The sequence below is a fragment of the Colossoma macropomum genome, unplaced genomic scaffold (genome assembly GCF_904425465.1).
Source record: "Colossoma macropomum unplaced genomic scaffold, Colossoma_macropomum, whole genome shotgun sequence".
NCBI classification, from domain to species: Eukaryota; Metazoa; Chordata; class Actinopteri; order Characiformes; family Serrasalmidae; genus Colossoma; species Colossoma macropomum.
Window position 1 is genome coordinate 23,599,260 of NW_023494806.1, and position 18,264 is coordinate 23,617,523.

The 18,264-nt window shown below is 43.2% G+C and overlaps 1 protein-coding gene across 1 annotated transcript in view; it reads right to left on the bottom strand.

Annotated features, from left to right (window-relative positions):
* Window positions 1–199: 199 nt before the first annotated feature.
* The window catches only part of osmr (oncostatin M receptor), a 19,912-nt gene continuing 1,847 nt past the window's right edge, over window positions 200–18,264 (bottom strand). Inside the window, exons 4-16 of the mRNA XM_036599155.1 lie at window positions 17,185–17,317; window positions 15,131–15,273; window positions 13,392–13,525; window positions 11,557–11,707; window positions 11,192–11,271; window positions 9,559–9,754; window positions 7,659–7,841; window positions 7,352–7,453; window positions 6,352–6,504; window positions 4,537–4,680; window positions 4,035–4,116; window positions 1,993–2,077; window positions 200–1,290 (exon numbers count right to left, since the gene is read on the bottom strand). Coding sequence (XP_036455048.1) covers window positions 685–1,290; window positions 1,993–2,077; window positions 4,035–4,116; window positions 4,537–4,680; window positions 6,352–6,504; window positions 7,352–7,453; window positions 7,659–7,841; window positions 9,559–9,754; window positions 11,192–11,271; window positions 11,557–11,707; window positions 13,392–13,525; window positions 15,131–15,273; window positions 17,185–17,317 — 2,192 coding nt within the window. The 3' untranslated portion in view covers window positions 200–684. The remainder of the gene's footprint in view (window positions 1,291–1,992; window positions 2,078–4,034; window positions 4,117–4,536; window positions 4,681–6,351; window positions 6,505–7,351; window positions 7,454–7,658; window positions 7,842–9,558; window positions 9,755–11,191; window positions 11,272–11,556; window positions 11,708–13,391; window positions 13,526–15,130; window positions 15,274–17,184; window positions 17,318–18,264) is intronic.

The following is an 18,264-nucleotide window of genomic DNA, read 5'->3' on the forward strand; positions in this document are numbered from 1 at the left end:
CTGTTTCGTTTAAAAAGCTCTATAATGTTCATATGATCCACACAGTCACTCTGACAGACTGTAATACACTACAGGAAGTGTAGGGGGCGATATGGCTTCTACTGTTTCATTTATAAAGCTCTATAATGTTCATATGATCCACACAGTCACTCTGACAGACTGTAATACACTACAGGAAGTGTAGGGGGCGATATGGCTTCTACCGTTTCATTTAAAAAGCTCTATAATGTTCATATGATCCACACAGTCACTCTGACAGACTGTAATACACTACAGGAAGTGTAGGGGGCGATATGACTTCGCTTCTCCATAAAAATTAGAAATCGTTTAAAGTAAAAATCTAGAAATAGGTTAAGTAGTCTAATATTATTACAGCAGACGATATAATGAGAAATACATGATACATTGACTAGATTGAGTCGTTAGTCAAATCGTAATCAAAGAGATTAATAGATTAGCTTGCCTTTAACTGTTATCGCCATACTGGCCTTAACAATACTGATATATGACACCAATAAAAGAAAACATTTCTGCTAAATAATAAGTAAAGCAGGCGCATCTTTTTTTTGCATGAAAGCGCGATACTGTGACTTTTCAGCGGCGAGTCACACTTACAGTATCAATCAGTATAATTACAGCGTATTGAAACTGATTTGGATCTTTCCGTGTAAAAGCTGTGCTGAGTCACATCGTTACTGTGGATGCGGAGGTGACATGGTTGCCTGGGCTGACAGAGCTGAAGTAGTCGCCGGTGTTAAAGGAGGTGACGTAGTCGCCGGATTTGATGGAGGTGACGTAGTCGCCGGGGCTGACGGGGGTGATGTACTCGGTGGTGTTAAAGGAGGTGACGTAGTCGCTGGATTTGATGGAGGTGACGTACTTGCCAGTGTTAAAGGAGGTGACGTAGTCGCCGGATTTGATGGAGGTGACGTAGTCGCCGGGGCTGACGGCGGTGATGTACTCGGTGGTGTTAAAGGAGGTGACGTAGTCGTTGGTGTTGAAAGAGGCGACATATTTGGCACTGTGGCTCCTGCTGGACTCCAGTGCAGGTGAAGCTGTGCGCGGGGGGAGCGAGGACAGGTAGGTGAGGTTGGTCATGCCTGTCACCCTCTCAGCAGCCAGCTCATCCCACGCCAGCTCTTCCTCAGACAGAGAAGGTCCCGCAGGTTTACAGCGCTCCTCAGTGAAGATCAGCCACGATTTCTCCTCCATGCTGCTCCTCAAATCCACAGAGTCCAGATTACAACACTTACAGTCCTCCACCTGCAGCACCCGCAGCATCTCGCTCACCTGAGGGGGTCAGAACAGGTACAGGTAACCATGGAAACAGCCACGCTTATGAAGCCCGTTTGGGGTATTTTTGCTAACGTTCTGTGACGATGTTAGGCTGGTATTTACAGAAAGGGCTGGAACTCTAAACAGTTGCTGCTTCAGTACAATAGATGGCAAAGAGAGCTTTTACATCACATGAGGAGGTAAGAAGTCTAGCTGTTCACTCACAGCGGAGCAGTTAGCCGAGTTACAGCTAGTGTTAGCAACGAGCAGAGTTAGCTAGTTAGACAGTTAGTAGAGGTAGCTAACCTTAGCTGTTTTCAGTTAGCACAGCTGGTTAGCATTAGCTATTTTCAGTTAGCAGAGTTTGATATTAGCTAGCATTACATATGTTTCAAGTATCTAGTCTTTTAAATATTATAAACAAATATTATTGTCATTAACACTGTTTTACCATATCAGTTTGTTTTTCGTAAACTGTGCATTCTACACCAGAAAAAGTCTTAGTTTAATTCATGGGTTAAAATACTATTCCTGATGCAAATATTTAGTTATCAATCACCACAGTTATCAATATCAAAAGAGGGAAGATGAGGGAAAACGTGGTGAGAATATTGGGAGGGGGGTGATGTACTGAGCAGCCACTGATTTCTGTATTCATTTCTCTTCAGTGAGAATCCGGCTGGAGTGACGGTGAAAGTGTGTTAGTAAACGTCTTACCTCAAACAGACTGTCGTCCAGCTCCAGCACCTTCATCCTCTGATCTGAAGGGAAGCTGAAAATGTCCACAGCGATTCCTTTCAGCCTGGAGAGAAACTCAGATTCATAAATACAGTAATCCTGAACACTGAGCACAGACACAGTGTGCTGCATGTAATAATGTGCACTCGACACTGTTTCCCACACTTACAGGTCCGGTCCCGTTTATCATTTTTACCCCTAGCCCTTGTTTTCGAGTGTCACCTTGCCCCTTGGAACTGAGTTACATAGGGGTAGTGGTTGAAATCATCCCCTCCGAAATGCGACAACCCTTAACACTGTTAAGATCTCAAATAAACCAACACTACTGCCTGCAGTTACTCGGATGACAAACTCAGAATATCCAAATAACAAGTATTCTAACTTTGTTGGGGACAGGACCCGTAAATCATACTGAAAACAGCCTGGAAAAACTGTTCAGGACGTGGTCTGCTGCTTTGCCTCTACACTATGGCAATAATCTTATATCACAATGACACTGGCCTTTTATGTGAGTGAGACTGAAAAGCTTGGACAATTGTCATTTGTTCTCAACTTCGATTTCAAGCAACAATCAAACACACACATTTTCTAAACCGCTTATTCTTCTGGGTCACGGGGGGAGCTGGAGCCTATCCCAGTGGTCATTGTGCAGGGGACGAACATGCCAAGGGGACAGACATGGGAAGAACATGCAAACTCCACACAGAAAGGACCCTGGTCACCCGGCTGGGGAACCGAACCCAGATCCTTCTTGCTGTGAGCCGACAGCGCTACCCACTGTGCCACCCGCATCAAACAAACAAGTCACCAAATACAAAAAACATATCGCTTCATTAATAGGCTACCATCGGTTTCTTTGGTCGCTTGCGCAGCCATCTTAGCAGTGATTCATGAGGCATTCAGGGACTCACGAGGCATTCCACTCGCTAGTTAGGACTCCCCCAATCACACGATACTACCAGCGCTAGGAGGGTGAAGGCTAACACAGGCTTCCTCCGAGACCTGTGAAGCCAGCTTTTCGAACTGCCGCTCACGCAACGTCGTTGGACAGCCGAATGCGCTCGGAGGAAAGCGCCAACTGCCAGATCTGCTACGTCAGCTAACAGACGCCTGCGCTGAGTGATGGGGGGAGATGGGGGGGCCATCCTACCCACCCAGAGAGAGCGAGGCCAATTATGCTCTCTTGGACTCCTGGCCACGGACGGCTGTAGCATCACCAGGGACCGAACTCGCAATCTCCTAAAGACAGGGCCAACGCTTAGATGGTTGCGCCACTCGGGAGCCCCATTCAGGGACATTTCTCATCACACTCTGATTGGAATGTGCCTCTGAAAAATCCTCGTTTTGACGGCCATGTAGCCCTAAAGGCCGTTGCGCACCAGACACGTAGCGTCACGGTGCAGAGTGCTGCTATAGAATACCAGCAGGGGGAGCCCAACAACACCAGGTTCAGGTTCATTTTAACACTCCACTCGTGTAAACTGAGTGAAATAAAGTGTTTAGCATCTCAATACACTTGGTATCAGTTCACTACCTCCACACAGACTGGCTGTTTACAGGCTGAAAGATACGAGCTGAAAGAGGCCAGTACAGTAACACTAGCTGAGGTATCTTAACCTAAAACACTGGCTGCCTTTCTCTGTGTTTGAAGCCACTGTGATCTACTGTGGCTCTTCGTGGCCTCAACATGGCTTTAATTTAACGTAGTGATGGTAAAATGCTGAGTGGGGCGCTGTGACACACTGAGAAACTGAACAGTGCTTGGAGTCGTGGAGTGCTGACATGTCGGTGCATCCTTCTGTTAAAAGCAATGGAATTTTTGGACGCTGCGGGACACGACGCGACACATCCAGCGTGCAACGACCTTAACGCTTCGCCCTCTATCCCAACAAGAAACAGGACACCCTAACCCGAGGTCTGAACACAAGACAGAGGGGTAGGGCTAAGTGGGAGGGTCTGGGGTGAAATGGGGTTGGGCGATACTGTTTACTGCATACAGTGCTTTATTCTGGAATACTCACGTTTCTTTGCACGGCCACAGGCAAAAACAACAGCCAATCAATATGAGGAGAGGGGTCATGACCTTTGCCATCAGCAAGTAATCTGAAAGTGACAAATACAGTGTATAATTTCCAGCTTCTGATTTGTATCATCTATAATTTAGTAACTTCTTTATTCAGCTTACATATTCTTTCTGCTAGTGGCTTCTGAGCTAAACACTCAACTGCTTCAGTTGGTCAAGATGGGTTTGGTTACCTTCTGTAGCTTCCGCACTGGAGCTACAGCGCCAATGTGGCTCCAGTGCTGAAGCTACAGCTTCCGATTAGCATGGTGCTAACCGCAAGCCTAAATCAAGCACTCGCCTCAAACGCGTTAGTGATGTTCCTATTCACCAGATTCTTATTCAAACATTCCATTCCACCTTAAACGGTGCAGCAGTTACATTCAGGTGCCTGACCATTTAAGGTGGAACGGAATAATTCATATTTTGTTCCTTGCCCGTCTTTGTGTGGTTGCACTCACGGTTCTGCGGGGTCGTGATGGTGTGGACGGACTCGGGTCCACAGCCTGCTCGTGTACAGGCAGCCAGTCGGACAGTGTAGTGCTGATCCTCCTTCACCGGCACTGACTTAGAGTGAGGGTCTTCCACAGAGATGTTCCAAAACCCTGCGTATGATTAACAGCAGTATGTTGATGGGTGAATGAGTGAACAAGCAGGGCCTGGTTACCCAGAAGCACCTCAGTGTTAAGACCATCTTTACTGGGAGAGAGAGTGTTCAGAGAGATGCTCGCTCTACCACTTAGGAATCATGTTTGCTGAGGTGGTTGTTGGGGAACCCACCACAGATAAACAATCAGATGAGTGACCCCTTCAATTCTCAGGCTTATTACATCCTGAGGCCTCTTAGTCAATAAACTAATAGAACTGGGTCATAAAAGTTTGGACTGGCCATTTAAAAGAACACTACTCCAATTAAAATCAGAATGCTGTCCCTGGTGGTTGCGAAGATGTTGCTAGGCTGTTGCTATAGCAGCTTAGGTGGTAGCAAAGTTGTTGTCAAGTGGTTGCTATGGTATTAGAGATGACTGCTAAAGTGTTCCTAAGTCATTGTTACTGTATCTCAGGTGGTTGCTAAGTTGATGTTAGGTGGTTGCTATGGTTTTGAGACGGTTACTAAGGTGATGCTAGACCATTGCTATGGTATGCCAAGTGGTTGCTAAAGTGTAGCTCAGCCATTGCTATAGTATCCCAGGTGATTGTTAAGATATTGTCAGGCTGTTGCTGTCGAACCCAGGTGGTTGCTAATATGTGTGTATATATATGTGTGCGAGTATGTATGTGAGTCCGTATGTAATGTCTATAAAGGTCAGTGTGACAGATGTCCTTTTTGACATCATTTACAGCAATTAGATTTGACCATTACTGTAGGTCCAGTCTGTATATTGACTGTTACTGTAGGTTCAGTTGGTATTAAAGACACCGACGATTATTGTAGATTCAGTCTGTATTAGACACTGACTGTGACTGTAGTTCTAGTCTGTATACTGACTGTTACTGTAGGTCCAGTCTGTATATGACACTGATATTACTGTTGGTCCAGTCTGTGTACTGACCGTTACTGTTGGTCCAGTCTGAATACTGACTGTTAATGTAGGTCCAGTCTGTATTAGACACTAACTGTTACTGTAGGTTCAGTCTGTATTAAAGACACTGTTACTGTAGGTCCAGTCTGTATACTGACCGTTACTGTTGGTCCAGTCTGAATACCGACTTAATGTAGGTCCAGTCTGTATTACACACTAACTGTTACTGTAGGTCCAGTCTGTATTAAAGACACTGTTACTGTAGGTCCAGTCTGAATACTGACTGTTAATGTAGGTCCAGTCTGTATTAAAGACACTGTTACTGTAGGTCCAGTCTGTATTAAAGACACTGTTACTGTAGGTCCAGTCTGTATTAGACACTAACTGTTACTGTAGGTCCAGTCTGTATTAAAGACACTGTTACTGTAGGTCCAGTCTGTATACTGACCGTTACTGTTGGTCCAGTCTGAATACCGACTTAATGTAGGTCCAGTCTGTATTACACACTAACTGTTACTGTAGGTCCAGTCTGTATTAAAGACACTGTTACTGTAGGTCCAAGTCTGTATTAAAGACACTTTTACTGTAGGTCCAGTCTGAATACTGACTGTTACTGTAGGTCCAGTCTGTATTAGACACTGATATTACTGTAGGTCCAGTCTGCATTAGACTCTGACGTTACTGTAGGTCCAATCTGTATTGGACTCTTATGTTACTGTGGGTTCAGTCTGTATTAAAAACATTGACTGTTACTGTAGGTCCAGCCTGCATGCTCCTGTATGGTCAGTCTGTATCCTGTGATGAATCCGGGATGTTTTGAATCCTCCTCGTCGAAGCTCCACTGCAGTAATAATGAAGACCAGAAGATGCTCGGAGGGTAGAGCAGCTTCGGGGCGCTTAGCGGTTCTACACACAGAGAGACCACAGATACAGCATCACGCACTGCTGAGTCCCGACAGGCTTCATGCTGCAGATAACCGTTAGAGAGACTACTGTACTGTGATTATATCACACTGGTGAATTCATCAGAAAGATTTGCACATCATTTTCATGGAAATAATTTGTCGTGACTGCCTTGAGGCACCCATACACCCATGTGCATATTGCAGCGATAACAATTAACAAACAGTGTACTGTGTAGTCTTGCGGGATCTGACGTGATCTCGTAATGACAGAACTCGTCAGGGAAAACTGAAGACTGAAGACTTTTGGTGCTGGATTGCACTGTGAATAAGGGTACGGCCCCTCTAAACCCCACCCCTAAATTCCTATGGTAACAGAGCTACCTCACTGGACAGAGCCTGCTGGTCTGTTCAGGGTATTCTGGTGAGGTCAGTCTTATGAGGTCAGTGTCAGCTTACTGGTAGCAATATTCATGTTTTGGTTCCTTAATGGCGTCGTAATTCAGTCAATGCGACAAAATATATCAGGTTTATCACATCAGCAATTTTTGTAAATTGCTATCGTTGCCCGATGCCGACTACGGAATGACGACCACTGGACTACTTTTCTTAATGACTAGCTGTGCAACACTGAGAGCATCATGAACTGTGCTGCAGAAGTACTAGCATAAACGCTACATACGTTTTCATTTCTCTGACAGCTTCACTGCTCAATATGTAAAATTGAACATTTCTAACACAAACATCTATTGCAAAACACCTGCTACGCAAACACCCCTGTTTTCTTCAGCCGCAGTCTGTGTGTTGAGCAACGTTACTGCACAGGAAAAGCAGTTAGCGTGCGAGCTCACCCTGTTCCTCCAGATAGCCAGTGCGCTTCTCGTAAAGTCGGTGACCTTCCGTCTGGCAGCTGAAGATTTTGAAGGTGTATCTGTGGCCCTTCCTGAAGCCCTCTGCGAAAACAACAACAGACAAGCTGCTCAGGTTTCACCCAGGGTGAAGAATCGTGGGCTGAATCAGCAGGTTTGAACCTTAATAACCGTGAATGAAGCTGTTTTTACAGCAGTAATAAAATGCAGCTGTGGATTTTTCTTCAATAACGTTGATGGAATATATAGATGAACACCTGAGTCACCTGGCGTCGAACTGCTTGTGTACCTGCACTGAGGGATAGTGACGTCTGATTGGCTGAGACCTTCCTCCACCGCAGATCACATGCCACGGCATTACCCGTCATGTACCACTCCACAGCGTAGCCGCATGTGGCAGAGGAGAGCGTGGACCAGGACAGCAGGAAACCCTCCGAGTTACCCACAATCCTCTTCTCCTTCAGCATGGGTTCTGTAATGACCCATCCTGTTACAGACTACACAGTGCTGTACATACATGCTGTACATATATATCTATACATTAGTATTCTACAGATTTTACAGTCACTGTTTATTTGCTGAATTTGACACATTGGAAAAAAAAATGATAAAATGTGACATGTGCATAAGTTTGGACACCCATTTGATTTCTCCATGAGTGTTTTTTGAGGGGTCTCAGAGCTCATTTGACTCATTGGGCCTTAATCCAAGTCAGATCAATGGTTTCACTGGGTGTTGTTCTTAAATTCAACAGCCATAAGCTCCTCTAAGAGGCTGAGAATCTGAAAGATAATGACTTGTACAAAGCAAGTTACACCCAGAGTCATCGGAAGGAAACCTTAACTGGGATGTCATCACAAACGTCAATGTTTGAAGTATGCAGACAGCATCTAGATACGCCAGAGACATTTTGAAATCAACCTCTGTGGACCGACTGAGTAAAAATGGAAGTCTTTGTTCACATTCACCAAAGGTGTGCTTGGAGAAAAAAGGAGTAGCATTTGATGAAAGGAACACCATGCCAACTGTTAAGCATGGAGGTGGATCTGTTATGCTTTGGGGTTGTGAGTGGCTCAGGAAACGTTGTGAGGATTGAATGGATTCTACTAAATATCAACAAATTTTGGTAGCTAATGTCCCACAAGAAGTAACAGATACAAAATTTTACAAGACAGAGATCCAAATCATATCAAAATTAACCTTGAACTACCTAAAGAAACGAAAGGTTTAGGTTTTGTAATGGCCTTCACCATCCCCAGAAATGAATACCATATACTGAAGATCTGTGGTCAGGTCTCAGACATGCTGTGCATGCAAAATGACCTAAATATTCCAGAACTAGAAGGTTTATGCCAGCAAAAAAGAAAGAAGAAAGGAAAGAAGTTCCTTATTAAGAATAGAAAGACTATCAGCTGTCTACAAGAAACATCTGGAAGTAGCCAAAGGTGGGTCTTAATAAGTACTGACTGAAAGGGTGCCCAAACACCCTTATTCACATGCCACCTTGTGTGTTTGACTTTTTTCCCCAAAATCTTTAATTAAGCAAATAAATAATAATTTAATAATACTAATAATTATTTGTCGTATTTAAGAAGCGTTAACTTCTTTTCACATAAAAAATTTAAAAAATGTGTGTGCCCAAACTTTTGCATTCAAATATATATATATATATATACAGAATGTGAGTGAAGTATGAATTTAAAATGCTTCAGAAACAACACACGGCGGTGAAATGAGTAGAGCTGAACGATTAATCATTTTTACATCGAAATTGCAATTTAAAAGAGTGCAATTCTCAAATCGCAAGACCTGCATTTTGTATCATGACCTACAACACCAACAATGTTGTCTTAAACATTTTTAACTTGGGAAGTTTAGCCCAATAACACGGAGCTGCTTGTAGATGAGATAGACCAATCAGAGGCACCCTAGTGCTGTGACATCACAACAACAGCTATCTGGAAGTCTGGAATGCTGCTTTCAGCCTCAAGTCAAAAAAACTTGGGCTTATCGGCCAAAAAAGGCCTGAACCTCAATTTACAGAAAACAGTCAGGATTCAAATCACAGCCACAACACTGGTCAATTAGATATTTTGCCCGTATCGTTCAGCCCTATGAGTGGGTCCTGCAGTGGGTCCTGCAGTGCAGTCAGTCAGCATGTTTAACAGGAAGGGGTGTTAATTGCTCACCTGGTTGCACGCTCATATATGACGTTATGGAAGATCCTCTGAGGGTGACCGCTCGCACCGACACGTTACACTGTCCAAAGGCCACCGTGAAGTTCACCTTCATCTCCGTCACCTTCACACACGCGCTGCTCCGAGTCGAGTCCTGCACCACGCACACCTCGAATGCCTCGATATTAGAGTCTGAACCGCTGTTAAACTGAGAGGAACAAGCTTAACGTCAACACTGACCCAGAGCTCATCACTGACCTCAGCCTTCAGGTGATGAACACCCACAGTGTAGCTTGGAAGACGCAAAAGAATAAATCTTTATCTTTTAAAGATGATTTTTATGCAAAGATGAACAGATTAGATTTGTCTGATTTTCGTGAGCTAATTAGACACTCATCTAAAACTTCTTAAAATCAATAAAAGGAGCTTTTTGGAGAGAACATAAGTTTTGTATGAAAGAAGAAAACTCATTTAAGACAGAATTCTCACTTTATAATCTTAAAAAAATTCAACATTTTCAAAAATTTTAATTTTATATGTATTATATGTATTGAAATTTAAATAGTTCTAAATTTGGTTATAACTCTTTGTAACTTATAAGTAAGCATACTTATAAATGCTAATAATGCATCCTAACGCTGTAATAATCTACCATAATTAATGCTTTGATGGCTTGTAAACTTGTTATAACACAAGTGTCACTACTCTGTTTAGAGCCTTTTACACAGATAATGGTTATAAAGCATCTATAGCACTTATTAACAATCATAAAAACAGTCGTCCCAGTGCGTCGAGTAAAGTTACATCAAGTAGTTCTATGTAACTTATTAAGCACATATGAAGAGCTCAATTGCAAAAAACACATATCTCCATTTTAATTTTCATAAATCATGTTTTTGATGCATTCCAGGTAAAATCAAACGTACAAAATTAAACTTTCTAATCTTTTAAGGTCAATATTTAGCATTTTTACCATAAAACAAGCAGGTAAAGATCTGAAAACTGAACACAAACAGCCGTTAATGATCAATATTAATCATCTATAAGATCAGAGCTCTGAAAATCCTCAGGCTGAGTCTCAGACGCCTCACTGCTCCCTATAGAGTCACTATGAGTCATGAAATTTAGTCTTTTCCACCCAAATATTGGTCTTCATCCAGTATGAATTGAGTCCAGGGTGGTTCTCTGTCAGACTCTGAGCTCTGTTTAGATCAGTAGCCGTTAGTTTAAGACCTGTGTGCTGCTCTATGTAGGGAGAAGGAGTCGTTTGAGATTCTGCCTCAATCAGTTGGCGGCAGTGCTGTGTCATCTGACCTGACCTGCACTGGCTGAACAGATTTATGGGGTTCTGCTGGAGAACAGCGCTGGCGTTTGACCGTTTCGGCTGTAAAACGTGAACGTGTGACGCCTCGACGGTGAACAATAACGGCTGTAGTGACTCAGCTCCATTTTAAAGGATGCCGTTTATCGTTTTTTGCATATGAACTCTTCATATTATTCGATCATGTAGATTAGAAGCTTCTCCACACTTTGCGTGGAACCGCCTGACAACATTCTTAAGTAAACACAACATTTTCACAGTTTCACTGACACTCTTAGTTCCTCCACTCTTATCTGGTGTTGAATCCAGAAGTTTGACACCTACAGTTTTCCACAGAACGATGAGGCTGCGATCGTGAACTTGGTCTCTGATGCTGGTCCAGATATCCAGCGTCACCAGCGGCTCTGAGGATGACAGAGATAATCGCTGCTTAGTCAGATGCTAACTGAGTCAGAGCTTATGACGGTGTTTTCGTTGTGTTAAAATCTTGTGTCAGCAGTACAAATGTGCTCATTGCTCACTAGCAGCTCAACACAGTCACACAGAGAGACAACTGAGTCTCACCTGATAGCAGATAATATTTTATGTCATTACAGTAATTAATAACACCAGAGTCCGTTTCTGTTCTCCTGCCAGAACGGCCACTAGGGCGCGCTGCACAAAGAGGCTAATGTGTTCCGAAAGCTGACCTGTGCTGAAGGTGTCGGTGGGGCTCCATGATCCCCAGTCGTTGCCCTGTAGTGCACAGCGCACCCTGGTGGAGTACTGAGAGCTCGGCTGCAGTGGCTGCACAGTCGCACGGAGACGCTGTTCAGGGTCGGATACGAAAAACTGCCACTCCTGTACAAACAACAAAGCCCAACATCAAACACTTCATACTGGTATCGATTATGCTTTCCTGTTCCTCATCCAATCATAGCATCAAAGGCTTGAACACTGAACAGCTGTTGCTTCTGTACACCAGGTGGCGCTGTGTGTCTTTTACTCTCCAGCCACTCATGCGCAACAGCAACACACCAGTGGGAGAGTTAGCAGAGTTAGCTAGTTTTAAATAGTTTCACTTAGCGGAGTTGCTAAGTGTTGGCTAGTCACACGTGGGGTTCGGGAGTGTTAGCTGTTTTCAGATGACAGAGTTAGCTGGTTTAGTTGTTTTCAGTTTCTCAAAGTAGCTGTGTTTATTTATCATTTAGCTGTTAGCTATTTTCACTTAGCATGGTTGGCTAATCTCAGTTATTTTCAATTTTCAACAGCATTAGCTATTTTCAGTTAGCAGCCTTAGCTATTTTCAGTTAGCAGCCTTAGCTATTTTCAGTTAGCAGCGTTAGCTATTTTCAGTTAGCAGCCTTAGCTATTTTCAGATAATAGCGTTAGCTATTGTCAGTTACCAGCGTTAGCTATTGTCAGTTAGCAGCATTAGCTATTTTCAGTCAGCAATGTTAGCTAGTGTTAGCTATTTTCAGTGTGCAGTGTTAGCTAGTGTTAGCTATTTTCAGTGTGCACTGTTAGCTAGTGTTAGCTATTTTCAGTTAGCAGTGTTAGCTAGTGTTAGCTATTTTCAGTGTACAGTGTTAGCTAGTGTAAGCTATTTTCAGTGTGCAGTGTAAGCTATTTTCAGTGTGCAGTGTTAGCTAGTGTTAGCTATTTTCAGTGTGCAGTGTTAGCTAGTGTTAGCTATTTTCAGTGTGCAGTGTAAGCTAGTGTTAGCTATTTTCAGTGTGCAGTGTTAGCTATTTTCAGTGTGCAGTGTTAGCTAGTGTTAGCTATTTTCAGTGTGCAGTGTTAGCTATTTTCAGTGTGCAGTGTTAGCTAGTGTCAGCTATTTTCAGTGTGCAGTGTAAGCTATTTTCAGTGTGCAGTGTAAGCTATTTTCAGTGTGCAGTGTTAGCTATTTTCAGTGTGCAGTGTTAGCTAGTGTTAGCTATTTTCAGTGTGCAGTGTTAGCTATTTTCAGTGTGCAGTGTAAGCTATTTTCAGTGTGCAGTGTAAGCTATTTTCAGTGTGCAGTGTTAGCTATTTTCAGTGTGCAGTGTTAGCTAGTGTTAGCTATTTTCAGTGTGCAGTGTTAGCTATTTTCAGTGTGCAGTGTAAGCTATTTTCAGTGTGCAGTGTAAGCTATTTTCAGTGTGCAGTGTTAGCTATTTTCAGTATGCAGTGTAAGCTATTTTCAGTGTGCAGTGTAGGCTATTTTCAGTGTGCAGTGTAGGCTATTTTCAGTGTGCAGTGTTAGCTATTTTCAGTGTGCAGTGTAAGCTATTTTCAGTGTGCAGTGTAAGCTATTTTCAGTGTGCAGTGTTAGCTATTTTCAGTGTGCAGTGTAAGCTATTATCAGTGTGCAGTGTTAGCTATTTTCAGTGTGCAGTGTAAGCTATTTTCAGTGTGCAGTGTTAGCTATTTTCAGTGTGCAGTGTAAGCTATTTTCAGTGTGCAGTGTAAGCTATTTTCAGTGTGCAGTGTAAGCTATTTTCAGTTAGTAGATTAGGTAGTGACGGTGTTGTGAATCAGAGCTGAGAGTTTAGCCGCTCACGGTTGTTTTTCCTGTCGGCTCCAGTGTGATTTGGCAGATAAAGTGCAGGCCAGTAAAATTCCCTTTTAAATCCCAGGACACCTCCACATCTGTTGCCCCCGGAGACACGAGCACATACTGAGGAACAGGAAACACTGTAGAACACACACAAACACAACAATCTAGAACAATCTGGCACAATCTAGAACAACAGTTGTAAACCATCTATAATCAGATATTACTGAACACTGAGCTGACGTTCTAATGACAATTTACACTTCAGGTTCAAAATAGACACTGAATCATTCACACTGGATACTGAATCATTCATAGCAGACACTGAATCATTAATAGCAGATACTGAATCATTCACACTGGATACTGAATCATTCATAGCAGACACTGAATCATTAATAGTAGAAATTGAATCATTTCTATTAGACACTAAATCTTTCGTAGTAGATACTGAATCATTCATAGCACATACTGAATCATTCAGAGCAGTTACTGAATGATTAATAGTAGATACTGAATCATTCATAGTACATACTGAATCATTCAGAGCAGTTACTGAATGATTAATAGTAGATACTGAATCATTCATAGTAGAAATTTAATCATTTATATTAGACAGTAAGGCTACGTTTACACAGCAGGTAATAGTGGCCCAAATCCGATCTTTTTCCTCAAATGTGACACAGATGTGTGTCTGTGTGTCAGTGTGAACAGCAAAAAACACACTGAATCTGACATTTTCAATTCTGATTTGAGATGCTTTCATATGTGGCACTGAAATCCGATACGTATCCCATCTGCGGCAGTGTGGCAGTCTGAACAGCCAGATCAGAATTCATGCGACTTATACGTCAGTCCAACTCGACATTTGTCATCATTTCGCGCTGCTGAGACTCATAAACATTTAGTCTGATGTTTCTGTACCAAAACATTAGAAGAGACTCATCAAACTGCTCCGTGTTCAAACAGAACGGCCGAGCGCAGCCGGAGGAGCCCGAGGCTGCAGCGTCAGAGAACAGTTTACAGAATCCGAGGACTCGAACCAAAGAAGTGGCCGAATAACGCGCCCTTTTACAGTGAACTCAAACACACTGTAGGTGATGAGTCCAGCTGTCAACCACTGGATCTTTATACTCGCTCATGTGATGTTGGCGAAGACGAAGCTGAAAGCTGCGGGAGCGACTGGCGTTCGCTGGCCGTCATGACTGTTTACCTCTGGATGAGCTGCCATGTGAAGCTCTGTTCTTTTGCGCATGAGGCTCAGTTTAGGAGCTGATCTGTTCAGACTGATGTCGCATACAGATCACATTTAAAAGATAAGCTGAACAGACAAACAAAAACATCGGATTTGGTGAGAAAATCGGATTTGGGCCACTTTTACCTGCTGTGTGAACGTAGCCTCAATCTTTCATAGTAGATACCCAATAATTCATAGTAGATACTGAATCATTCATTTTAGATACTAAATCTTTCATAGTAGATCCTGAATCTTTCATAGCAGATACTGGTTTATTTCTAAATAAACCAGAATCATTCATCGTAGAACCTGAGTCATTTTTAGTAGATACTGAATCATTCATAGTTTGAGGGAGTCAGTGCGCTGCAGAATGCTTTCCAGTGCAGGTGGCCGTGAAGACAAACACACACTAAGTCACTGAAGGCCAGTGTTGCCTCAGCAGTTCTGTTATAATGTGTCTGTAGTCTGTATAATCAGGGAGTACGGAGGTGAATAACGGCTGCTGTACCCCTGTGTGAGATGTTGAAGGCGTAACTCTGGCTCTCCTCCCCCAGACCGTTCCTCACCACGACGCTGATGTTGTAGAAGCCGCGGCCCGGCAGAGCGGCAAATTCACAGGACTCCTCTGCACACTGGACTTCACCTGAGTCTCTACAGCAGAACCAGGAGAGTCGTTACATTAATCATAATCATAACAGTCATGACAATAACGATTCCACCAGTGTCCCCAACGTTCCCCCATAATCCAGAGTGTGAGGTGTAATCAGAGAGATTCAGAGTTTGGTGTGAAATGGGTCAGATGTCTTTACAGTGGTGGTGATAGGAACCAGGGGTCGCCATGACTACAACACAGATATAGACATTACCTGTAACAATAGAAGAACCCTTTTGGTGCTATATAGAACCGTTTTCAGAAAGGTTCTAAACAGAACTATATAAAACACGTTCTCCATCAATCTGAAGAACGCTTTAATGATACAAAGAACGATTTAATCATGGAAAAGGTTCTTTGAGTGTTCATTTTTCCATTTTTCTTACTAAAGAACCCTTGAACCATTTTTAAGAGTGTATACTGTGAAGTTTGTGCCAAAATCTTCTCAAAACTATCATAAAACAGTGTCTCAGTCATCAGGCAGTGAATTCATAACCATTTCATGTAGGAACTTTCTGTGAGGAGCTTTTAGAGGGGGACGTCTGGTTCCTATCACCACCACTGTGAACAGTTCTGACTCGGTAAGTTTATCTAGAACAGAGCGTTTCACACCAAACCACTCTGAACCTCTCTGGATGGCTCTGTTTACATCTCAACCATTTAATTATGTGGAGATCTTGAATCAGTGGATCCCCCCATACAGGTGAGGATCACCTGTCCACCAACGCTGGAGAAAGAGACTCAGAGACTCAGACCGAGACACGTCAGGAACATCGTGTTCCTCTGAGTGAGCGAGTGAGTCTTCCACAGGCACACTGTGCTCTTCAGCTGGAGGAACCCACTGACACCTCAGCAGATCAAACCTGACGATAGGAGACGACACCACAGATCCCACCAGCTCTTCTGCAGTCAGGCTACAGCGATAACCATATGCTGCTTGGCAACTACAGCTCACTGCTAACAAACTACACTGCTGGGAGGGAGAGTTGTTTATTTATGATTACTGTGAATAAAGGAAATTATATTACAGTCTGTTCTAGAGTCAGCTGCAGATCCAGAACAGTTTCTAATAAGCTATATGGATCTAGAGTCAGCTTACTGATCCTTACTGATCTAGAGTCGGTTTCTAATAAGGTAAACTATACGGATCTAGAGTCAGCTTACTGATCCTTACTGATCTAGAGTCGGTTTCTAATAAGGTAAACTATACTGATCTAGAGTCAGCTTACTGATCCTTACTGATTTAGAGTCGGTTTCTAATAAGGTAAACTATACTTATCTAGAGTCAGCTTACTCATCTTTACTGATCTAGAGTCGGTTTCTAATATTTGAATTGAATTCAGAACCATCAGCCAACTGTGTTTGCACACTGTGGAATTAGACCTCCACATTTAACCCATCTGTGCAGTGATACACCCACATACATGCACACTAGCGAACACACACACACACTAGGGGGCAGTGAGCACACTTGCCCCGAGTGGTGGGCAGCCCTATGCAGCACCCGGAGAGCAATTGGGGGTTAGGTGTCTTGCTCAAGGGCACTTTAATCATGGACCATCAGCTGAGGAGATCAAACCGGCGACCTTCTGGTCACAGGACTGGTTCCCTAACATCCAGCCCACGACTGCCCCATAAGGTAATAAGGTAAACTATACTGACCTAGAGTCAGTTTACTGATCCTTACTGATCTAGAGTCAGTTTACTGATCCTTACTGACCAAGGGTCAGTTTACTGATCCTTACTGATCTAGAGTCAGTTTCTAAAGAATCTATTGAACTTAAGTCAGAACTGACTGATGCAGTCAGTTTCTAATGAGGTAGAATTGACTGATCTTTACTGATCTAGAGTCAGTTTCTGACAGTGCAGTGTGCACAGTGCACAGTGAGTTGGAATGAAATCAGACTGACTGGACGCGCAGCGAGTATTGGCAGCGGCGGAGAGGGTGAGCCACGTCCAGCTGTCGGCCACGCCTCCATTCGCAGGTGATAATCTTCAGGTCCCTCGTCGTGCAGCTCAGGTCCTGCGGCTTCTCCGGAGGAACTGATGAAAGAATTCAGAGTCAGAGTCTGTCCTGGAGAGCGCTGACTCAGAGACAGAAAACAAACGTGAAGAAGTAAAACTCTATACACTGCCTACCAGCCCCAGCAGAGCAGCCTCACTTCCTTTATCACGGCCTGATAAACGCCTACGGGCTGCTGGAGTGACTCTGCAGCTGCTCTGAACATTAAAGCGCCAGTTCAGCTAAAACTAAACACACTTCACTCTACAGTTTCCCAAAAACACAGTCGCCCCCACCTACAGCTGATCAGCTCATCAACACGTTTGGCGTCTGTAGTTTAGCTTCTTTAGCTTCAGCACTGGAGGCTAATATAGCTAACAAGCAGTGGACGCTTATAGCCAGTGGTGGACAGTAACTAAGTAAATGTAACTCGTTTCTGTACCGAAGTTGTTTTTTTGTGTATCTGTACTGAAGTTTTTCCATTTTAGGTGACTTTTTACTTTCACTCCACTACATTTCAAAGTCAGATATCTCACTTTTTACTCCACTACATTTCAAAGTCAGATATCTCACTTTTTACTGCACTACATTATGAGAAATCTGTCGTTCCTTTTGGTTTATGTGTGTATAAAAACGCAACGTCAAAACGAAAGAAGCGCAAAGCAAGAACACCAATCAGGGCACAGCGGTCACTTAGTTTTGAGCTTGTTTTGACCTGTTGGTCATACCGACCCAGTGCAGCACACGGTTCAACATCAGTGCAGCAGAGTAAAATTTTGGGAGAGTCTATTCAACATAAATGATGAACTAACCTAACTTTGTGTAAACAGACCACAGTATAGAAATATGTACTCATATGCAGTTGTGACTGACGGGTCTTTTTTCTGAATTTATACAAACACATTTCATTTTATAGTAAATTAGTTTTGGCTAGTTTATGTTTATGAACAGAGACCTACAGATGCAGTTTAGTGAAGGAAACTCATTT